At 39.5% G+C, this 24,357-nt stretch overlaps 2 protein-coding genes across 6 annotated transcripts in view; both read left to right on the forward strand.

The window, feature by feature from the left end:
• The window catches only part of STK38L (serine/threonine kinase 38 like), a 77,264-nt gene extending 64,204 nt beyond the window's left edge, over window positions 1-13,060 (forward strand). For both annotated transcript variants that reach the window (XM_059935512.1, XM_059935511.1), the window contains 9 exons: window positions 4,307-4,430; window positions 5,968-6,122; window positions 6,496-6,598; window positions 6,780-6,841; window positions 8,742-8,859; window positions 9,292-9,415; window positions 10,400-10,495; window positions 12,466-12,557; window positions 12,664-13,060. In XM_059935512.1, coding sequence (XP_059791495.1) covers window positions 4,307-4,430; window positions 5,968-6,122; window positions 6,496-6,598; window positions 6,780-6,841; window positions 8,742-8,859; window positions 9,292-9,415; window positions 10,400-10,495; window positions 12,466-12,557; window positions 12,664-12,791 — 1,002 coding nt within the window. In that variant the 3' untranslated portion in view covers window positions 12,792-13,060. The remainder of the gene's footprint in view (window positions 1-4,306; window positions 4,431-5,967; window positions 6,123-6,495; window positions 6,599-6,779; window positions 6,842-8,741; window positions 8,860-9,291; window positions 9,416-10,399; window positions 10,496-12,465; window positions 12,558-12,663) is intronic.
• Window positions 13,061-21,833: 8,773 nt separating this feature from the next.
• Window positions 21,834-24,357, forward strand: part of BMAL2 (basic helix-loop-helix ARNT like 2) — a 129,647-nt gene continuing 127,123 nt past the window's right edge. For all 4 annotated transcript variants that reach the window (XM_059935515.1, XM_059935513.1, XM_059935516.1 and 1 more), the window contains exon 1: window positions 21,834-21,970. In XM_059935515.1, coding sequence (XP_059791498.1) covers window positions 21,940-21,970 — 31 coding nt within the window. In that variant the 5' untranslated portion in view covers window positions 21,834-21,939. The remainder of the gene's footprint in view (window positions 21,971-24,357) is intronic.

Here is a 24,357-nt window from a genome sequence, read left to right on the forward strand (position 1 = left end):
ATTGTGGCTTATACAACAGCAAAGAGGAAAAAAGTCAAACAGATTAAGTATATGTTTCCATGGAAGAGCCAGCAGTATTTTCTGTGACATACTCTATGTTGGGGGGGTGAGAGGAGAGGTGAGGGTAGTGAAAAGGGAGGGAAGAATCAAGGATAATACCTAGAGTTTTACTTGGGAATGGGATGCATGATGGTGTTAGTTTCTAATGTAGAAAAGACTGAGGAAGGAACAGGTTTGGTGACACTGGGAATCAAGTGTTCTCTTTGTGGCATATTAAGCTTGAGCTCCCTGTTGGATATCCAAGTAGAGATAATTACGTTGACAGTTGGCTAGAATATGGGGAGAAGTTTGACTAGAAATATAATTTAGGGACTTCCCTGGTGGTGCAGTGGTTAAGAATCTGCCTGCCAATGCAGGGGACATGGGTTCGAGCCCTGGTCCGGGAAGATCCCACATGCCGCGGAGCAACTAAGCCCGAGCGCCACAACTACTGAGCCTGCGCTCTAGAGCCCACGAGCCACAACTACTGAAGCCCGTTCGCCTAGAGTCCGTGCTCCGCAACAAGAGAAGCCAGTGCAATGAGAAGCCTGCGCACCGCAACGAAGAGTAGCCCCTGCTCGCCACAACCAGAGAAAGCCCGTGTGCAGCAACGAAGACCCAACGCAGCCAAAAATAAATAAATAAATAAATAAATTTATTTATTTATTTTTTAAAAAATATAATTTAGAAGTAATCAATAGATTGATAGTATTTAAAGTAATGGGACAGATGAAATTGCCTAGGGAACAAATATGTGGCGAAGAGGGCCTGGATCCAAGCCCTTAGGGAACACTAGGCAGAGGAGAAACCAGGAAAGGAGACCAAGAGGGAACATCTGCTCAGTTAAGGGAGACGGCTAGGAGAACACGGTGTTATGGGAGCCAGCAGAAGAACGCGTTCAAGGGAGAAGGTGAATGGTCAAGTATGTTGAATGCTGCGAAGAGAGGGGGCAAGAGGAAGACAGGCCACTGGGTGTCACGGCTGGAGATGCTGAACACCTTGGGAAGGACAGCTCCAGTGGAGTGGAGTGCCTGAGTGGAATAGTGGGAACGAAAACGGGAAGCAAGAAGTGGAGAACGTGAGTATAGATTAAGTCTTGCACGTAAAGCAGAACAAAGAACAGTTTGGTAAAGAATGTTGGTTTTTTTTGTTGTTGTTGTTGTTAAGGCACTGCTGATTGGAAGAATCCGTTAGAGAGAGAAAAGCTGAAGATGCAGGAGAGAGAAGGCAGATAATTACAGGAGTACACAGGATGACAGAGGAGTTGATCTTTGATAGGAGCTGGGACCTATTCATTAGGACAGGGAGGAAAAGCAGAGAAAGTAGGAACAAACGCAGGGTGGTTGCAGGGTGGTTGATCTGGCGTGTAAAGTGCCAGGTTCCTCCTGAGTGCAAATAGAGGAGGTCATCAGCAGGAGGAAAGGAGGGGTAGGTAGCTTGTTGGAGGTGTAAGCAGAGAGAAGTTGTGAAACAGTCACAACTATTGATTTGAAGTGTGGGAAAGCAGACTTGCAGTTGAATGTCCCTTGAGATTTTTCAATCATGAATGTAAAGTGAAACCACTTGGTATCATTGGGTGATTTTTCTCTGGTAATACTTAGTTGCTCTGGGGCAGGTACAGAATAGGCAGAAATTTGGGTCTAACTAGGGTTGGTATTTTGCCAGGGAAATACAACAGAGGGAGAGGGGGACAAGGGAGTTGAAGCTGTTTGCAAAAGAGTGATTATAAAGATGGAACCAAGGCCGGGTAGAGAAAGAAATGAGGTTCTGAAGAGAGTAACAGAGAAAAAGTGGTGTAGGGTCCATGGAATGGAGATTGAAGTACAAGAATAAGACACCTGGGAGGATAAAAGGTGGGGATCAGAAACAGAGTTCCTTAAAATGGAGGTTTTAGAGGGAGGGCAGTTACTGGTTATGAAAAGGACAAGAAGATTAGCACGCGTGGCTGAGGTTCAGTGGAGGAAAAGATCACTGGAGGTGAGGAAGAATGCAGGAGCTGTGCAGGGGGTATTCGGTGGTTCGTCCTTATGGATCTTGAAACGCACCCATGACCAGAAAGGATGGAAAGGAAGCTGGTGAGCCATGAGCTGAAGTCATGAATGACTGAGGGGGTTGACCAGGAGGAAGGACGACAGCTGACGGCACCTGACAGCACGCCCGCAGAGGAGCTGGGGATGAGGAAAGTGTCACAGTGGTTCAGAAGCAGCTTAGGACGAGCAGGAAGCCAAGAAACACGAGGGAGAAAGCAGGTCATTCCTGACAACTCACTCTGCAGGAAGACGGGACGCTCCGTGGACAGCCTGATTTCAATTAGGATGAGAAGGTGACAGGAACCATCCAGAGATGAGGTGACAGGGGTTCTGTTGAACACAGGCTGATTCCAGGGGGAAGCGGTTCGGAAGACAAGGAAGGTCGAGATACTGAGCTGTGTTAGAGAATTGCAGACAATGATGGGAATAAATGTCTGTGTCAAGATGTTGATCCTCAGAGATGAGGAGATAAACAGGAATCTTCTAACTAAGCCATATGGGATTAGTCCTGGGTCGGGTTTTAGAGGAAGAACAAAAGGCAGCAGTTAGTTCCAGCTGTAGTCTTTATAGTTACTGGCCACGTGTGGCTACTGGGCACTTCAGTGTAGCTAGTCTGAATTGAGATGTGCTGTGAATGGAAAATGCTCAGCAAATTTTGAAGATTTGGTGCAAAAAAAAAAAAAAGTGTAAAATATCTCAATAATTTTTATATTGATTATATACTGAAATTACAACATTTTGGATATATGGGTGTTACAGAAACTATATTGTTAAAAATAATTTCACCCATTTCTTTTTACTTTTTGTGTGGCTACTAGAAAACTTAAAATGATGTACGTGGCTTACATTTATTTCCATTGGACAGCCCTGGTCTAGAATATTTTGCAGGAGAATCTCGCTGGAGTCCAACATCAAGTCTGTTTTGCACTTTGGGGTTGTTTTTTCCCCTATATAAATTAATCTGCTTTTGTCACCATTGAATTTCATTTTAGAAAACCTTTTCCCCACTCAATTCTAATATGTCATTATTTTAAGTTTTTATCACATTTACTTGAATGCTAACCACTCTGCAAAATTAAGTAGCAGCTTTTCTCCCCACTATTGTGGTACTGGATTACTGTGCATGATACTTCCTATACTTTAGAAACATAGGCTCATTTTTGAAAACATATCCTGTAGTCTGGCTTTAAGATACTTAAAAATAATCAAGCCAAGTTTATCCTGACAACCACAGAGGCAACACCAAAAGTTTTTCCTTTACCATCTTAAAATGCTTTGTAAAAGGCAATAGGTAAGAATTTTGGTATCATTTTTCACTTTATGAAACAGGTCCAGAGAGATTTTAAGGTTTTTGATGCCAGAAATCAAGTTTTTAACGTTTATTCTTGTGCTTTGATTTTGATCTCAGAGCATTTACTGTATCAGATCATAATACAATAATCCCAGATAATTTAAGCAGATCATATTTTGTTGTCATGAAAAGGTTTACAAAATCTGTGTTCTTGTGTGCTTTAGGTCAGAGTTCATAATGATGCACAATGAAAATAGCAAACGCATAAAATCAAATCCTGTCGTTAATTAAACTTTGAAGAAAGAATGTGTAACTATATCAGTGTAAAAGCATCTGAAAGTTGATTATACCAACCCCACAAATCACTCAGTTTATAAAATTTTTCAGTCTGTTCATGTAATAGTAGCTCTAGTAATTATGTGTCTGACAAAAGTAAGTAGCAAAATTCCAAAAAGTTATATAATAATTTGCTGTAGATGTTTATAAATATTATAAAAGTTCATTATAACAAAATGATATAAAATTATTATAAATGTTTCTCCTTCTTAAAAAAACAACCTAATGGTTAAAGACCAAGTCAGTCCCTTTTTTGGACTAGTAAGAGTTAAAAATAGTTTGCTAAGGACCCAGACTTTGTCATACCAATCTATAGGGCATTGCTTACTACTTTTACCTTTTAAAAGTCAGACCCTAAATTTATATGACAAAGCCAAGATCCTTGCCTAGGTGGAGATTCTGGTTAGAAAAATTTTAGACTAATCATTTTTCTACTTCAAAGGCCTCAGCTTCCCCTTGTGATCCCACCTTTTCAGGCCTAAAGATGTCAGCTAAAATAAACTATTTCCTGAGCTTCTCCAAATTTAATGAGAATATGATAATTGTTAAGAAGTAAGCTTGGAAAATGTGTAATGTGTTACAATTATTTTTTCAAAATACATTCTTCCAGGTGGCCCATATCCGAGCAGAAAGAGATATTTTAGTAGAAGCAGATGGTGCCTGGGTGGTGAAGATGTTTTACAGTTTTCAAGATAAGAGGAACCTTTATCTAATCATGGAATTTCTCCCTGGAGGTAAAAGCAAACAATAGCAATGACAGACTGACACAAGCACATTGTTATATGTAATTATAATTTTATTGATTAGGTTTACTTTTATATCCCTAGCTCTGAGGTTTTACAGTCATGATTTTCTAATAGTTCCTCCCATAATAATGCTAATTTGGACCACAAATCAGATTATTTTGAAGAAATGATAAAGTTGGCACATTTTAAATATTATATCATTCTGTGTTTACTGTATATAATTATTTAGATCTTTACAAGTCTGGAGTTAAGAACAAGTCACTAAAGAAGAAGACAAACAACCCAGTGGGCAAATGGTAGGCAGTGTACAGAAGAAAACTCTGGTTAGTCTACAAATATATAGGAAAATGTTCAACTTCACCCATATTCAGGGAAATGCAAATTAAAACAAGAATGAGATTCCATTTCACACTCATCTGATTAGTAAAAACATTGAAAGTCTGATGGGGCTGGGGGAAACGGGCCTCTCATCTGTGCGAAGGAATCTCTAACCCTTACAGAGAGCAGTTCAGAGATACCAGTAAAGTTGAAAATGCACGTGCACCAGAGGCCTGTAAAAGGATGCTCATTGCAGCAGTGTCATAATAGTGAAAAACTAGACACAAGATGAATGTCCATCAGTAGAAGAATGGATAAATAAAATGTGGCATAATTGTGTGATGAAATGTTTTACAGTAGTGAAAAGTCAGGAGCTCTATCTATTTCAACAGTAGGATCTCAGAAACAAAGTAGAATAATAAAGCAAGCGGTGGAATTATGTACAGTTGATATTACTTATGTAATTGTTAAAAACATACAAAAGATGGTAAATTCATAGATTAATATATATGTATTTGAAAACATACTTCAAAAATAAGCTGGAAGAATGCACACCAAACCAAATCCGTGATAATGGCTACTCAGCAAAAAGGGAAAGGGGAATAGAATGGGAATGGAGGACAAAGAATCTGCATGGTTTTTTTTTTTTTTTTTTTTTTTAAGACTTGAAGCATCATGAAAAAATATCAACAATTGTCAATTCTGAGTTGTAAATTCACCAGTGTTTATTCTTCGCCCCTTGTAAAAGAGCAAAATTTCTTGAAAACAAAAGAATGTCTAGAAGTGACCCTTTTGGTGGGATGATGACCTATTTTTGTTGGCCCAGAGAGTACTGAGTGTTTTTGAAACCTGAATTTGAAGGAATATATCCCATTTCCAGGTGTGCTTACACTGATTCATTCTCACATTTTGACATATTTTCCTCAGGCACTTATTCTGGATGTTGAGTGGTAGATATTACTTCTTTATCACCTCTGCTCTGATTTGATTTCACATACTTTCTACCTTAAAACCATTAAATGTCATGAAACTTTTCCTTGTGCAGTGACACTTTTTTTATTGGGCCCTAGAGATGGTTGGAGGTACACTGGGTAGATCATAAAATGCAAAAATCAGGCATATGTTGTATATTACAAAGAAATCTTTTATAAGGCATTCCCCTTTTTGAGGCATTTCTAACACATGGTACTTATTCTCATTTAATTAGGTGACATGATGACATTGCTAATGAAGAAAGATACTTTGACAGAAGAGGAAACACAGTTCTACATTTCAGAGACTGTTCTGGCAATAGATGCGATCCACCAGTTGGGTTTCATCCATCGGGATATTAAACCAGACAACCTTTTATTGGATGCCAAGGCATGTGAATAAAGTGAATTATTAGGTTGCTGATTATTTTATGAAGTAATAGAAGTGATTTTGTGATTGGAAGTGGGCAACTGCAATTTATATTATTGCTAACCTACATTATTTCATAGACTGATACGGTAGGAGAGAGCTGTGAAGTGAAATGACATCAAGGGAAAACTGGCTGTCTTTTTATCATCTTCCATTTTCTACTCCTTAAAATAATCATCATCAAATATTGATAATTTTACATTTCACCTGTATGAATTCTAAGCTAAGAATTTTTATGATTGCATTTAGAAGAGTTTTTAATGAGGCTTTTGTCTCTAAGTTAATAAAATCTATTGATTTTGCTAGGTTTTGTCTTTCTTCTTTTTTTCCTTAGGGTCATGTAAAATTATCTGATTTTGGTTTGTGCACGGGATTAAAGAAGGCTCATAGGACTGAATTCTACAGAAATCTTACACACAACCCACCAAGTGACTTCTGTAAGTTTGATTTTTTGGGGGTTAAAGTAGTACAGCTGGTCTAATCCAGGACTGTTGAGAACTGAAGCTTCTCTCCTTCTCCTCACCTCTTAAACCAATGTATTTTCAATGGATATGTGTGAATTTGTTTTCTGGTAAGAGTTTTTCCCTCGTAATTACAATTCTGTCTTGTTGAAATTAGCATTCCAGAACATGAACTCAAAGAGGAAAGCAGAAACATGGAAGAAGAACAGGAGACAACTGGTGAGTTGAAGAAAGAATTTTGTGCCCTGGTCCTAAAATCTCATTTGGTATTTGCTTGGTAATTTGGAGCTTCACAATGATTAGTTCTTACTTCATAGCAATGATAGAGCTTGTTCCGGGATCATAGAGTTTTCTTAGTTTCTCTGTAACATTTCCCTGCCTGTAAAGGAAAATGCTGATTTTTACTTTATGATTTCACTTCAGAATATTTTATCAAGCATATCTATAATTAGTTAATCTGTCTGTTTACGAGTACTGGCATTTTCTATAAAACTCACCGAGATGAGTGTAAATTGTAGTAAATGCCGTGTGATTTTCATGTTTCCATTTTCCCTACCTGTCCTGATGCAACAAATGTCAGTCAGCATAAGTAAGGTTATTGTGTGCTTCTAAGAACTTCGTAGACAAAGTAAACAGAAAGTTTGGCATGTTAACAGTGTTACAATAAAATAGATAAAATAAAATTGGAAAGCAGACTTTACTGCAAATAAACTTAATGACTGCTTTAACGTGGAACAACACTGTCTGTTTTGAACCCCACACTATTTCTCCTCCATTACTCAGCAAATATTAGAATCATTTGCCCCTTTTCCTCTTTCCCTTTATCCTCTTAACTAGGTCCATGAACATTGTCAAGGTTAGGAATGTGCCTTTTGACTTTAATTTCCTAACTTCTTGTACAACGCCTGGTACATATGGACACTCTGTAAATATTTGTTAAATTCAACCAAGTAATGAAGAGAAACTCATTCAGCAGTCCCTCAGGAAGGTAAATAGACTGAAAGGCAAGAGTCTGATACCCTCTCAAAGCAAATAAAATGACCTTTGCATTATTGAGCTCATTCTCTCATTAGCCCAAGTAAACTTTTTGTGCTTGTAAAACATTTCGGTGTTTTTACAAGTTTTTTTAAATGTTTTGAGCTATGCATTAATGACAGAATCTTCCTTCTACTTTTAAATGTGTCACTTCTAGATCAGATTTTACAATTGAGAAAAGAATTGTAGTATTTCCTACTTTTAAAGGGAAAAAATGAATACTGCCTAAAGCTATGGTGGGAATTCTGTACCCCCTGATTACAGAATATTCACACTGATTACTAATGTGCAGGTTTTATTATTCTCGTGACCATCATCATGACTTACATCAGTGTTTCCCAGTGAAGAAACAGAGGGGACTCTTGCTATTTGGGGCAGGAAATTCCTTTAGAACCTGTATCCCCTGCCCACTATATGCTAATCATGTCTTCCCCCAGGTCATTGAAATGTCAAAATCTGCTGTCACACATTTTCCACATTTTCAGGTGGCCCTTAGAGTACTACCTGTAGTTGAAAATCATTGCCTTAAAGAAAGTTTTTGTAAGATTTTATATGAATTAAGAATGAAAAACTGCATTGCTTTCTAATGGATAAGAAGTGCCCTGGAAATGAGTTTATAATGAAAATACCTGACGTTTATATAGTAGGCTGTAGTTTACAAACACATTCCTTTGCTTGTTTCATCCTCGTATCCACTCTGTTAGGGCAGGTATTATTACTCCAATTTTATGTAAGCAGAAGCTGAGGCTCAGAAAGGTTGAATAACTTGCCTGAGAGCCCATTACTAGTGAGTGGGGAAGCCAGGCCTACTGGGCACAAGCTTTTTATTCTTTTTGGAATGGATTTAGGGCTAAATACATAAATAACGTTGTTGAGCTCTTTGGGGGACAGAAATCATGTCTTAAATAACATATTATCTGACTCAGTGCCTATCACCAAGCCTTATACATGATAAACATGCAAAACAAGTATTAAATGAAAAACTAACTTCTGTATATATTGGTTTTTCCAGTAGTGAGCCATACTTGGATCTTTAAAAAAAAAAACACTGAGAACATTGATTTGACAAGCTGTTCCTTTGCAGGCATATTCCACAGTGGGGACACCAGATTACATTGCTCCAGAAGTGTTCATGCAGACTGGGTACAACAAATTGTGTGACTGGTGGTCTTTGGGAGTAATTATGTATGAAATGCTAATAGGTATGTTTTATCATTCATTTATGTACATACCATATAAATTTCCTTGAGTGCCACTGATGAACATATTGTAGATATTATGGGCTGAAATAGCTGAACTCTTTAAACTGATTTCTGACATCCGCCAATGTTAAATACACATTGATAAATATCAGTGAGCTCTCCAGGGATCCTCTGTCAGGAAGGGGGCATTTAACTGGAACTCCCATGTATCAAAATTGTGTCTGCATGGCCTTTTAGGTAGAAGAGGGGCAATGCTTTAAATTCTTTATTTTATTGACTTTATTAGCAATTTTATTATAAATGGCTGAATGGTGGTATTTTTTATTGTTAAGCGGAGCACCCAGGGCTATTTTGTTTCTTGTGACACACATATAATAGGTGTAGCATATTTGATCATAAAAGCTCATGAAACTTGTTTTCTCTGATACGTAGGATATCCACCTTTCTGCTCTGAAACACCTCAAGAAACATATAGGAAAGTGATGAACTGGAAAGAAACTCTGGTATTTCCTCCAGAGGTGCCTATATCTGAAAAAGCCAAGGACTTAATTCTTAGGTTAGTAGTTAAATCCCTAGAAGAGTTTGTGGTATCTTAAAACTTCACAGGGACCTAAAAGACTAAATTGCCTATTTCAGCTTTGTGGGAGGAAAAAGACTATCACTGATCTATACAGTCAAAGGCATCAGTAAAGAAAAGGTGTTTTTTAAAAATGCAGACTCTTAAAAGGAATTATGCAGGAAAAAAAGTCAGAGTTAAGAAGAGGGAAGAGGCCTTGTATTATTTCAGAGGTCACTCCTGTTAAAATACAATGACCTTATCCCTATCTCCTCAAGAGAAAGGGAAAATAAATTCTTAGTAGCAGTTCATATCACAAAAGTCTCTATATGAAACCTTTTCTAAGCACAAGATTCCATTCTGTTTCTCAACTAAGATGAAGTGTTTAGGCTCTGTTGTAAATGGCTGGAAGGAATATAAATTGGGCAACCCATGGGAACAGCCAGTTGGCAGCATATTATACAAAATCTTCAACTGTCTATGACCTTTGACCCAGCAATTCTACTTCTAGGAATTTCGCATATGCAGATAATCAGATGTGTGTAAAGCTTTAGGTACAGTATGTTATCTTGATATTGTTTTTAGTAATGAAAAATTGAAAACCTTCTAAATGTTCAACAATAGTGAACTGGCTAAATAAATTGTAGTGTTTCCATGTGTAAATTTCAGAAAATGAAGTTACAGAAAAATATTTAATGACTTTGAGAAATGTTCTAAGTGAAAAAAATAGTCCTAAAATGGTAACTACTTATCAACACAATATTGTAAAAATTATATTAAAAGACTAGAAGGAAATGGCTTCAGTGTTTATAGTAGTTATGTCTGAGTAGTGCAGTTATAGATGTTTTCTATTTTTTTCCCACATCTCCCACAATAGAGTTAACTTCAGTAAACAGGAAAAAAAGATGAAATGTTTGAAATCATGCAAATAGACTACTTTAGTTGTAATCTGCATTTGATAATTTCTCTGTTTCCATTTCCCAGGTTTTGTATTGATTCTGAAAATAGAATTGGGAATAGTGGAGTAGAAGAAATAAAAAGTCATCCTTTTTTTGAAGGTGTAGATTGGGGGCACATCAGGTATGTTTATAGGCTTTGAGTAGGAGAGGCCTGAGTAAAAACTTTTTTACTAGATTTGGTGATTAATTTTTCTTTGATTCTGCTAGATTAAATACAAGAAGTAGCATTGTGATAATGTGATAAATCAGTCTTCTCTGGATTATATAAATGAGTGAGACTATAGTGGCTACAGCTAAATGACTCATTTTATCTAATGTCCACTTCAAGGAAAAAGCACATATTGTGCCCCTGTTTAGATTTTGATATTCAGAGTTACATGACGAAGACTGTTTGCACAACAAAGATATAATTACATTTGACTCTATAACGCCTCATTTTTGTCCTCTAATTAATATACCATACTGTGTCTCCTTCATTAATTTGTAAGAATATACAGTCCCTCTTTTAAACATTGTGGGGAAAGTTAAATAATGCAAGTAACTTTTAAGAATTTGCTTACAGCTGTTCGTTGTGAGCATTGGCCTTTATTCAGTCTGTGGCCAAACCACCTTCAGTGGCTCTGGTCTATTCCTCAGACAGCAACAGTTTAGAAACAAGTCTGATCGTGCTGTTTTCTTCCTTCTCTTTGCACTTAGAATAAAACTAAGGATCCTTAACTGCTTTTCAGGATCGTAGGATGTGGCTATTGCCTCATCTGTACAAGCTGCATCTTGCTATGGTCTTTCCCACTTCTCCCACCCCAGGGTTTTGTCATTTGGTCGTCATTCTGGCGAAAATGCCCTTCACCTCCCTGCCCCTGCCCTTGCCCTGCCTAGCCAGACCCTTTTCACTTTCAAGACAGCCTATGTGTCCCTTCACTGGAGATCTTCACTGGAGCTTCTACGATATGCTAGGCACTCTACCTGATTATAGCCAATTTGGGGGGATCATTTATTGTATGTCCAGCACTGTTCTAAGTGCTTTATGTGCATTTCTTATCTTATCCTCATAATAAACCTGTCACAGAGAAGTAATCTGCCTGCAGTGCCTCAGCTAGTGAATGATCTAACTAGAACTAGACCCAGGCAGTTTGATTCTAGAGTCCTGACTCTGACCTGCTACACTGTACTATGCTGTCTATACATCATCTCATTGAGCAGAACTGTGCTTCTGCCGGTTACAGTTGGAAGGATGCTTAGAGACTACCAGTCCAGTCTCCTGGTTTTATGTTAGGGAACAGTCGCAGTACCTACGGTCATCCTGCTAAGTAATGACAAGGGATTAGATCTCAGGGCACCAGGGTCTATGCTTCTTTACACTCAACTAATGTACATTTATTAAGTTAGTACATTAAGTATAAATAGGTTAGAATAATTCTGGGGAAAATATATACATGCTCTTGCATAATTTTGTAAACTTATCACCTAATAGATCCAATAAGTACTTGTTAAAAAAATAGAAGCAATAAAAATTGATAAATTCTTTTAACTATTTTTAGCATGATAAGAAGGCATTTTCATGACTTAGTATTTTTTTAACCTAATGTCCCTGATTCCCTTAACATTTATATGACTGAGAAGTTTTTGGATTCAGATTTCATCACAAATGTGTAGTCCCTTCACTCTTCGAGCCCCTTATTTTCCTAAATGACTTGATTTACGGATCCTCTACTAGAAGAATTCTATTCCTGAATTAATTAGGTAGGATCCAGTCCCCACAATATCTAGGGTACTTTATATAATGATAAAGTTCTTTAAATAAAATCTTTTCTGCTTGCCCTTTCATTAACTCTTATTTTTCCTCTTTAAAAAGACAGCATGAGAAAGTCTTGGTACAAAGAAATAAAAATTCCAAGTAAATGATAATATTTTAATAAAAAAATTATACTCATCTATGAAATCCACTTAACTACAGGTATTTTCAAATCCATAATAAATTTCCTTGGCCCTTCTAATATCTGTAGAACAGCATGCAGAATTTGCAGGCAGGATTATGTTTTGGAAAACTGAATTCAAGAAAACTTACCATGGTTACTCAATACCTTTTTATAGGGAAAGGCCAGCAGCAATCCCTATAGAAATCAAAAGCATTGATGATACATCAAATTTTGATGACTTTCCTGAATCTGATATTTTACAACCAGGTAGGACAATCTACAACACAATTAACACTATTAAAAGTCTCTGAAGATGATGACATTTTCATTAATGAAATTCCTTTGCTCTTCGTTAATTCTTCTGTCTTTCTAGTGCCAAACACCACAGAACCGGACTACAAATCCAAAGACTGGGTTTTCCTCAATTATACCTATAAGCGGTTTGAAGGGTTGACTCAGCGTGGCTCTATCCCCACCTACATGAAAGCTGGGAAATTATGAATGAAGATCCCATTCGCTCACAACCAAGAGAACTCAGGTAGCTGCATCACCAGGCTTGCTTGGCGTAGACAACAGTACACTGAAATACTCCCGAAGATGGTGGTGCTTCTGACTACAAGAGGAAATTCTACAGGATTAGGATTTCTAAGACTACTACAGGAATTGGTTGGCAGTGCCAGCTGGCTTTTTTTTTTTTTAATATTTTATTATTTTTGTTAACTTTATTATATGAAGGTACTGGAATAAAAGAAATGTACATCCCTTTCTAACTGCACTGCCTACATGCGTATTAAGGTCCATTCTGCCTGTGTGTGCTGTGGCTTTGTACTGTAACACCTCTAATCAATTCAGGAGCAACATATGTCATTTATAGCAACATAGGCTAACCTGTAGGTAACACTGCAGTATTGCTGTTTTACTGCAAACCTTATGGGTCTAGATAATCAATAAAAGCCATTAGAACACTTGCCCCATTGGTTTGGACATGTATAGAATATATATGAAGACAATTTCTGTAATGGTTTTAAGGCATTTTAAAAAGGAAATACACTGGTTATTTAAAAAATAGAATTTATCATCACGTTATTGCACAAACTCCACAGTAGGGAGTGACAAGTTTATAATAAGGAGGAATTTTTAACACCTTCACTCAAGCACTCCACTAATATATTTACTTTGCATTCAGAAATACTGATGACCTTTATATACGTAGTCTGTATACTCATAGGGAGATGTACTGTATTATATAAAATGTAAAGTTGCTTTTCTTGTGACAAGAGGACTTCTTTTTTAACAAGAGGACATGGCATTATTTTAATTTGATTATGGTGAGTTGAATTTAAGAAATGACCATGAGGGCTGCTTGTAGAGAACTAGTGTATTTTTATTAAACTATTTTTTTAAACGTCAGACTTCTGATCATGTAAATGGACTTGTAGAGAACAAAGAGCTATTTACTTTGGTTTTCTAGAAAGTTGTTACATATCATGGCTGGTTAACGTTTATTTCTTTTGATGAAAATTTTTCCTTTGATAGTACTTGTATTATTGTGCCATTATCTTCTTATACTCCAAATGTACCAAAGATCCTGAACAGAGTGGATGTTCACAACTGAGGAGGATTTTACTGTCCTGTGGGAATGCTGTCTTCAGATCTTTGATAGAGGCCAGCTCATTCAAGGGCAATATTGTTCATGTTTAGCTACATCACTGTGGCTAATGTAAATGGAATTAAGGAAGTAAATGAAGGCCGGGGGGTTGTGATTAGAGAATAGGGGTGATGATGTCAGCAGCAAATTCTCTGGGTATTTCCCTAAGAATGGAATAGTCTTTTCTAGCTCAACATTTTAATTTTAAAATGACTCTCTGAGGTTTTGGTTTCATCAGTAGTAGTGGAGAAGTAATACTTTATCAAAGAATGGCCTAATGTTTGTCTTAACTGTTAACTGGTGGAATTTTTTTAGATACAACAGTTATCACTATTACAAATGATCTGTGATCAGAATCTAAAATGATAATTTATTTGTACGGATGTTCTTCTTAGTGGGGAAGAATTGCATAGGATCATTATGCAAATCTACAGAAGATTTTATAAATATTGCTGCTTGCTGGGGAGCTCCATTAAAGGTCATTCTAGGTTTTTTTCCTGCCCTGTTCTCCCCTTCCCTTCCTCCCCATTCCTTCCCTTCCTTCCCTTTCCTTCACCCCACTCTTCCCTAGTATTTGTTTGATACTTATTATGTGTTCATCTAATAGTTCATCTCCATTTTTCTTATTTGGATCATCTCTCATCTAGGAGAGAGAACTATTAAAATCCTGGGGTTATCTCAATTTGACTAACTCTGGTTTTTCTAATTATAACTGCCTCTAATTTTAAAAAAATCTTTAACTTATGTTTAGTTTTATGAGATTTTTCTCAACACCCCCCCCCCCATTTTAAAAAAGGATGTTTTGCTAGTGTGATAGTGAATGGGTAAGATATGAGGAAATTGCAACATTCTCTGGCTCTAATATGGTAACTCTTCTAGTATAAAAAAATTCATTAATTCAAGTTAGAGAGAGAGATTGATATAAAGGAGCTGAGTTTACCTTTTAATTGAATAAGAATAGAGCATTTTAGTTTCCATCTCCTTCATTCTTATTAATAGGAAGAACTTGGGAATAGTTATGGTTTCTTGGCAGTGGAAGGGCAGTTAGGGAAAATTTACTTTGTTTAGAGTCTCATTTTTCCCTGGAGTTAATAGAGTGATTCATAATCTTTGGGGTTTCCTCCTCATCAAAAGCATTTCTTAAGTGCCTATCTAAAAGCAATTAAAGACTGTGTCTGCCCTTTGGAAGCTAAGAATTTGATTCATGATGCAAATTAGCTAGATGATTTGCGAAGTACCCTTGAGATTGAATTTTCTCTATTATATACTTCCCATATTTCAGGTGAACCATTTAATTTAAATGATAAAACCCTATCTAATCAACTGAGCATAATGACATTTTCTTTAAATTAGACTCTATTTTGAATTAAAGAGTTTTGTTATAAACTGTGTGTTCTTGGTTTTTCTAAGTACATAGAAAGCTTGTATAATTCAGATTTATTGATTTCCTGATTTAATGTAGACTTTGACTTTTTTATTAAAAAAACCTTTGTATTAAAGCAAGTTATGTTATTTTTCTTTTATGCTTTTCTTATTAACATAGCTTTAAATCTTTAAATTTATTGAAGCATAGTGCAATCTGAGAATAGGGAATTTCTTATAAGTCAGCCTCTTCTGAATGGAATATATATATATGATTTAATAAGCTATTAGTTGAATGGAAAATAAGTGTAGAATATTCAAAACTTTCTTTGGTTGCTAAGGCTCAAGATAGGATTTCATTTATTTCTATAATAACATACTTTTTCTGTTTTTTTAAACACCTGTTATCTTTGTGTAAATCTGTAAATCTCAAAATATTTTTAAGTACATTTATTTTTGGTGCTTTATTGTAGAAAACCTTTAGACTGTCAACCCATCCGTATCTACTGGTAGGAGAAACAGCTATCCATCTATCAATGATCTACAAATAAACGAATTGAGATTTTAATCAGTAGAGAGGTCCCTGCCTACCAAACACACTCTCTCTTTGAATTGCTAAGACTGAGAACATTCAAAATAACCGTTTTGCTACAACCATGATTATTTCCTCTTGTCTTTATTTAAATTTTATTTTCTCTATAGAAGTGCACTTATTTCTGGAAACTTTTAATGAAACAAACACTTGGAACAAATATAAGTACAAGACACTTAGGACTACTAGAGATATTTTAGATTTTTATGAAAAAAAATGAGGGAGATATTGCTGCTTTAAAAAGTTCTGAAATAATAAAAATAGATCTTAGTTATTTTTTTTTAAAGCAATATAAATTATTCAGTTGTCTGGAAAAATAATCACCAGGCTATCGAGTTCTGTCTTCAGTTACTGAGTTTCAAAGAAATGTTTTGGTGGCATGAGGCCTTTTTCCTTGAAGGTAAGAAAAGAATAAAAACTATGTTTATAATATTTCTGCTGGTGAGGTTTTTTTGGTTATATTTTCAAGTTTTGAGATAGGTGTTATCCGAAACTCAAGAAAGACTATTTTGTAAATGTATCTAACTTTTATACTTAAAGATTACATCAAGAACAAAATAAATATTTTAAGTTTCAATTGTGTTTAAACAGTTAAGATAGTTGTACAGGTTTATATTACAGCTACCCCACCCACTAGGCCAAAACCAATTGGCAGGCAGAAGTGAAATCTAAAATGCCTCAAAATTAAATTGAAAATGCCTCAAAATAGTATGGAAACGAGTGATATAAGTGCCCCAGGTACCCAGGTACCACCACATCTGTCCCGTGGGAGACACTGCTCATCGATCATGATACTCTTTCTGCTGAGCCCAGAGGGAGCCAATCAGAATCCTGTTCATCCTAGTTGTGCTCCCAGCTGTTCCCTGACTGACACTCTTTTCGGTAATGCTGTTGCTAAGACAAAACGGTGAAAACACTGAGTAGCAAAATTTGGACGCTGGAGCAAACCTGGACTCCTCTCTACATTTACCTTCTTTCAAAAGCATCTTGTGATTAAAAGAACTTACATTGGTGTACAAAATGCTCTCACCTTATTTATTTTGGTTTTTACTATTAATCTGTGAAATAAAATAATTACTATCATTTTACAGATGATGAACATGAAGCTGAGCGTGACTTACCCAAACAGGTAATAAATTGCTCTTGGATCAAGGCCAGTCTGCTCCCAAATCACAGAGCACGCTTCACTGCAAATTACCTCGTATGCTTCTAGACCTCAGAAAAACACATGGGAAGCAAGTGACAGAGTTGTCACTTTGGGTGCTTTTGACTGCAAGTGTCAGAAGATGAAAGTAAAAATGGTTTCAACAGTAAGGAAAATGAGGATCGTGTAAAACTAAGACACAATATAGGGACCTTCCAGAGTAAATTTAGCATCTCAAAAACATCACCAAGAATATAAGTTCTTTTCATTTTTCTACTTCGTCGTCCTCATTGTGTTGGATGTCCTTGGTCTTGTCTTCTTAGAGGGGCTAGATGGCCACAGGGAGCCTAAGCATCAAATCCTCACACAACAAGTCTTGAAAAAGAGAAACTACTGATTGTTCATCCTCTTTTTAAGAGCAAGGAAAATCTTTTCCAGAAGCATTCTAAGCAAAGTACCCCCACACACACACACACACACATTTTGTTGGCCATAATTATGTCATCCATCCACTCCTACAACAGTACCTGGCCTGGTGACTGACTTAAAACTAATCAGGATTCACATCCCTGGTGCCAGAGTGAGGCTCCCCTAAAGCACAGGGCTACGGGATACCAGACCCAAACTGGAGTTCACCTCCAAGATACTCAAAAGGGTGCCACACAGGTTTATAGCAATGGTTCTTACCTGAAGTCACTGCATCTGGATTTTGTTGCTGGTTCTGCCACTGCCTACGTATAAACCGAAGGCTGGTCCATTAACGTCTTTCTTGACCCATCTAAAATAGGAATACTGAATACCACTGTGCTAGACCATGGCTCAGCTACTGGGACCCCAGGTTTCTTGTCCTTCAGAGAACCAGGAGTACGGGTGGGTCTCTGGACATCATTCAAACAATGGATGTTTGGCCCAGTGATCAGGGCTTGGTCTTTTTAGTGCTATTGCCATCCCTGCCAGCTGCTATTCATCTCTTCATTGGTCCATCTCCCTCAAAGCTGTTGTATCAGTATTAGGGATCCTCACCAACTTACTTCCCTTCAAGATCCAGCCAAGGGTGGGCCTTATCACTGTTGGTTCAACTGCTTTGTCTAACTTGAGAAGATGGGCTTTGATGAATAGAAATCAAGACATTTCTCAGGAGACTGTGCTAACCATTACAAAGTTATCTCTGAACTTACATTCCTTATCAAACCCTTAAACGCAGGCTGACTTTTAAGTCTGTCAAAGGGAGAAATCCGTAACAGGAAAGGGAAATTGTCCTTTGCCTTTCCTGTCCTCTTGGGTAAGACAGTTCTGTACAATATGGGGAGGACTGAGGTGGACCTGGGGCACCATACTTACTGTAAGAGTGTCCAAAACCTGCAGAAGTAAAAATTAGTTCAGCTTTTGACACATACATACACAAATACATAATCTCTAAGGGAAAAATCCACATATAAAGAGATGTCCGCACAACTATTCCCTCTTGTCCTAAGTTTTGTTCTCCCTGTATTTTTCTAGAAAGTTTAGTTTATTACTACTTCTGTCCTCTGGCTTTTGTAGAAATACACACACACAGCTTATCCCTTGCGACAACCTAGCCTTAAGAAAATTCATTTTTGACAAGTTGAAGCAATATTTCCTGAAGTAAAGTGCTCAGAGCAACTATTTCAAAATCAACTAGGGTGCGTATTCGAAATAAGGATTTAGTGTGTCTCACCCCAGACCTACTGAATCAGAGTTTCTGGGGTGGGTCTGAACTTCTGCACTGTCTCAATCCAACTTGGGGAACTACTGAGCTAAAGGAAAAAGGGCACTGGTTGGACTTTTCTAAAATGAAATAATACCTGCCTCATCGATGGTTATGAGAACATCTATATGAAGTAACAGATGCCCAGTAGGTGACGTACAGCAGTCAGCCCTTACAGTCATGCCTGGCACAGTGTAGGTGCTCTATAAGCATTTGTGAACAAATGAATTAATAAATAACTGCATTTTGTGGGCGGCCCTTCTTTCCCTCTTAAGGCCAATCTCAAAATGTTTTCACTTATAATAAAAACATAAATTAACTCCAAAAGCATTGAAAAGGAATGTTATCTCTTGCTAAAGTTGTTGTTTTCCAGGGAAATAATGTAAGAAAGTTTGCATTACACAGTGAAGCTCCCTAAATACCCTTTAAAAAAAAATCTTTCTCAGATTTCCCTCCCTGTGGCAGCTGCCACCACCTCTTTTCCTCTCTCTCATGAGCATACCCTCCTGCAATTACCTTCTCTGCTTCTCCCCTCCACAGGCCAAGCCCAAGCCAATCTTTCCCACTCCAGAAGCCCATTAGAGGCCCATCTATCCCTCTAAGCACATTTGGCACCCCTGTTTCTCCTAACTGCACTCCCTCTCATCAACCTGCTCAGCAAATCCAAGAATCTTCCCCAGTATTCACCCTCCATAGAATTCTGGGGGTGGGGGAGTGATGGGGAAGAAAGGGTAGTTTTAAATATTATTAATTTATTTCCTCAGTCACTTGGGAGCTCATTAATGGGTAGTTATTTACTTTTATGTATCACTGGAAATGGTGTCTTCAATTTAACTACACTCTGAAGCAGGTGGATTTGTTTTTTGTCCTGGACCAACTGAAATATCTAAGTGAACTTAAAGGGTCCCCCAAACTAAATTACATTGTTACAATCCCAGCAGGAGGCTGACCAGAATAGGAATTCACAGTGTGTGAGACAGTGGTTCCTAATGCCAGTCCTGTTCTTGCCTGACTGCTTGGCAGTTAAGTAAATTACTGAACAAACTTAAGTTCCTCCTAGGATTAGCAATAATTCCTAAAGAGCAAACCTATTCCTGGGCTTTTGGCAAGGAAACCACATTGACCAGAAGAAACTATACCATGCACTCTACAAGTTATGTTCCAAATCACTTTTCTTACATTTTGCCCGAGGAGAAAATATAAGAAGACCAATAGTTGGAAATGAGAGATGAATTTCCTATCCATCTGTCAAGATATTGTGTGACTATTTCTGCCTTATCCTAGGAGGTATAATATAACCACTCCTGAAAAAAAAAAAAAAATCATGCCTTAGAATGTAGAGCTCCAGAGCATAAGGAAAAACTAGAAAGTAGAATTTAAACTTGAACAGTTGGGGGAACACACGTTAAACTATGAGAATGATTTGGCCCAAGGAATCCGGTGGGTCTGTTCCCCTTGTGTGTTATACTTCCTGCTATCATGTTTAGGTTCTGGATTCTTTTCTCTTGCTCTCAGGCTTTTGGTGGAAGTGAATCATCATTTATAAGAAATGAGGACTGCACTGATTCACTGGCAAGCTTATAATGCCACTATGAACTCCTAAGGAGATCTGACTTTTACCATCTGGCTTCTACCATCTACTGAGTGATCCTGGCCAAAATACTCATTTCTGAACCTCTGTTTGCCTACTGAGAAGACAAGAATTATTGGTGTTCAACCACCTCACAAAGGTTGTTGTGAGGCTCACATGAGATGATAAAGGGAAAAATGCTTTGTAAGCAAGTGTATACATAGTCTGTACTGTACATTTTAACCAGGATCCTAGCAATTCCACTTCACCATTAAGGTGGCATTGAACATGTGTGGATCTAAGAATGTCCCCTTAGCCTCCCAATCTTGGTAAACCACCTCAAAACAGTGTACACTTGTCTGGAAAGCCAGGGTTTGAACACGTTCGGGGAAACCTAGGCCAGATTTCAAGAGTATCTGCCAGGCTCTGTGTGGAATTTTTCTTTCTGAGCTTACAACATACGTTGGTGTCGGTGGATTTCGGATAGAGTTCCAAATCAAGGCTAGGGCTGGGATGTTTCAAGAATGGTTTTGATTAGGGATGTGTCTCTGTGTGTGTTACTGAGAGCAGCTTCTCCTTTCACCTCCAGCAGGATAAAGTCCCCGTGCCCACCTTAAGCGCAACAGTTTCTCCGGGTCTTGCCTATTTCCGTCGGGAACACGCGTCCAACGCCCCCGCCAGGTTCGGTCCTAAGTAGCCCTCAGGACACAAAAAGCAGCTAGTTTCTACGCTGTAATGAAGAGTCCTGGTAGGAAGATTAATAGATTTAGCCTGGTTGATGCAAAGCTTTGGTGTTTTCTCTGCCGTTCCTTTTCTCCACTACCTCTACTAGACAAACTGTGACCAAGTAACCCTAGGGTCCCTTGGGCGGGGAGCGAACCAGAGTATTCGGCATATGATGAGGGGCTGTCAAGTGATCCGCAAAGGATCTTGCTTCTGGATTCACCCAACAACCGTTGCAGGATCCCAAAGGGCTTCCTCGGTGACCCCTCTCTCATCGTACCCTAGTCTCTGCCAGCTAAGCCCTTCCACGACAGAAAAGAGAAGGGGCCGGAGAAGTCCCCCTTTCAGCTCCCACCGGAACCCCCTCCCACGCACCCCTACGCCCCCGGCCCCGTAACCCCCGCCATGCAATGATCTGCATCCATCCTTTACCTTTTCCCCCCAAGCGAAACAACTCCAACCTCCGGAACAGGCAGACAACTGATCTGAAAGTGATCGGGGAAACCTGTTTTAAACAGGCAGGTTTCCAGAAAGCCTCAAGGGGCTTTGTCGCGGGCCTCTACGCACTTTGCCTCCGGCCGCAGGGGTCGGCGGGGCGGGGCGGGGCCGCCGTGGCTCCGCCCTGCGCGCCGTCCCTTTCTCCCGCCCCCGGTCCGGCGGCGGCCAGACCTCGCGGGCGGGCGAATTCCCGCTGCACGTTCCGCGGCCTCCGCTGGCCGCGCGCCCAGGGGCTGCAGTGGCGGCCGTCGCCGCACCGGGCAGAGCCCCGCGTGTGCCCGCGCGCTCACCCCGGGACCGCCGCCTGGGCCGGCGCAGGGCGAGCCCGGGGCTCTCCATGCTGCCGGCCCCGGGGCTGCGGAGCCGGCCGGGTGGCTCCTGCGATGGCGACGGAAGAGGAGGAGGCGGCGAGAGGTGAGGCTGCGGGCGCGTGGCTCCAGCTGCGGGAGCGGCGCCCGATGCGCTAGGGGCGCCCGGGCCGGGCTGGGGGGCGAGCGCCCGGCACGGCGACGCCAGGTGGGCGCACTTTGCTGGGGGGGGGCTGTCCTCCGGCCCGGCATCACCTGCTCCGGGGCCAAGGTCGTCCCTTGAGGTACAGGTGCGGGGCGGCGCCCCGCGCATCCTCCCCGAGAGCGGGAGGCGGGGAGTGACGCCCGCGATCGCCGCCGGCTTTCGGACTGCCAGCAGCCCAGTTTCTTGGCCCCGGGCCGGACGTATCGGCGAAGGTGAGCTGGCGAGGGGACCATCCACCCTGTGATGGCGAGCAGCCTGCCCCCGCCCACCACTGGGCGTTCACTTCGCCGTCTGCAGGGACTGGTGTGCGGACTTCTTAGATTTCCAGTGTATAAACCAGTTGCCAGCAGCCATTAAAGGAGCTCGGGCTCTGCGAGCCCATCCCCTCTGAACTGGAAATACTCACTTCTGTTCCCTTCTTCAAAAACTGCCCAGCGGCAGGCGAGCGCGGGGAGGCAGGGCTCTCCGCACTTCTTACTCTCGAAAACCACAGATTGCACCGCAACAGCTCTCTGTCAGCGAGAGGCGGCTCTTGTGCCACTACAGCTTTAGGAAAGCCATCAGTGGAATTGGTGTGTTTCGTTTTATATTTCTTTGGAGTTTTTGTGACTTGAGCTGGAAGCGTTGCTACGTCTTTTTTCTCTCTCTGGTATTCACTGGCGGTCTCTTGCGTATGACTACTCGTAATTATGGGCTGATCATAAAATATTTGTTACTTAAGACGAACAGGAGGCAGGGAAAAAAAACATAGAAATAACTAAAGGAAGACTGGCAGAGAGAAGTTCAGGGAAGCAGTTTATTAAATCTCCGCTTTCCTTTTGGAATATTGTGATGAGTTTAGATTCTTCTCTGAAATACAGCATCATGAGAAGAGGTGCTTTAGACAAATCTAATACAGTTGTGGGGATTTGGATCATGGGGAGATTTCTAAAATTCTGTCATGTGAATATTTAAGTCTTTCTGGACGATATGAAGATGTGAGTAAGCACTGGTTTGAAAAGAGAAGGCAGTATGCATCGTTTTAAGCTCAGACATCCTCTCTGCTCTGGCTGTGACTGAACTCTGCCCTTTACTCTGTCACCTGGGTTAAGTTATTGCTATTTAGCCTTAGTTTCTTCATCTGTAAAATGGGGATAATTATAGTATCTGTCTTATAGGATTGTGACGATTAAATGAGATATGAATATATTTAAATACCTGTAAAGTGCTTAGCTCAGTTCTTGGGAAATAGTAAGTATGCCGTAAATATTAGCTTAATATAGTTATTAATTTACAGCTTCAATTTGCTTTGTGAAAGTAATGAATCTCGTTTAGTCTATTAAGAAAGTGTTGTTGCACACAAGCTAAAATTGGCCAAATTGAAAGAATATTTGGGCTTTTCTGAAAAAAAGAGATGTGAAAATATACCTACCAATTCAAAACAGGGCTTTCACCAGGTAAGTCTTATGACAAGTATTTGGACAAAGTTTACTGATATTTAGGTGAATACCAGATGTTAACTTGGGAGTGATCAACACTAATCTTTCTTAGGTAAGAGGAGCAAAGTTTCCATGGGGGCCGGGAGAGCCAGCATTTATTGAGGTCCTATTATGTACCAGGCATTTCATGAGGGAGACCTTCCCTGGCCTCACAGCAGCCCTGTGATGTAGGAGATATTATCTCCCTTTCACAGATGAGGTGAGAAAACTGAGGCTGTAGCCAGAAATTGACAAGCCTGAAGTTAAAATCTGTGCCTCCTGCCTGGGCTGCTCCCCTTATGTGGCTGGATGGTTAATGAGCAGTGTGCTCACTCCCAGACTCCCTCTTTATCTAAAAAGGGAGAAAAAAATATTGTTACAAGTTCTCCCATTCCTGGAGGAAAAAACTAAAACAAAACAGAATTCTCAATGTCAGAATCCAGGGCCATGGTTTTTTTTTCCCTGGCACAAAATCCCTGCAGATTCCTTTTTCCTAGGCAATTTGACACGAAGGCCCTCACGGTAAAATAAAAATCTGGGAATTCCCTGGAGGTCTGGTGGTTAGGGCTCTGCCCTTCCCCTGCAGGGGCCACGGGTTCAATCCCTGGTTAGGGAACTAAGATCCTGCATGCTGTGCAGCGGGACCAAAAAAAAAAAAAAAAAAATCTAAGACTGGTGTATGGAGAAACCTCCCCATGGTTTGGTTCCACTGCTAAAAAAACTGGGGGCCTGGTTTTGAAGATGGCCACCAAAAATCAGCTGGTACGTAATTGCCTGCTCACTTGTTTTTGACAGGCTTATGGTAAACACCAAGATTAAGCAAGCTGTCAA

The sequence above is a fragment of the Balaenoptera ricei genome, chromosome 10 (genome assembly GCF_028023285.1).
Source record: "Balaenoptera ricei isolate mBalRic1 chromosome 10, mBalRic1.hap2, whole genome shotgun sequence".
NCBI classification, from domain to species: domain Eukaryota; kingdom Metazoa; phylum Chordata; class Mammalia; order Artiodactyla; family Balaenopteridae; genus Balaenoptera; species Balaenoptera ricei.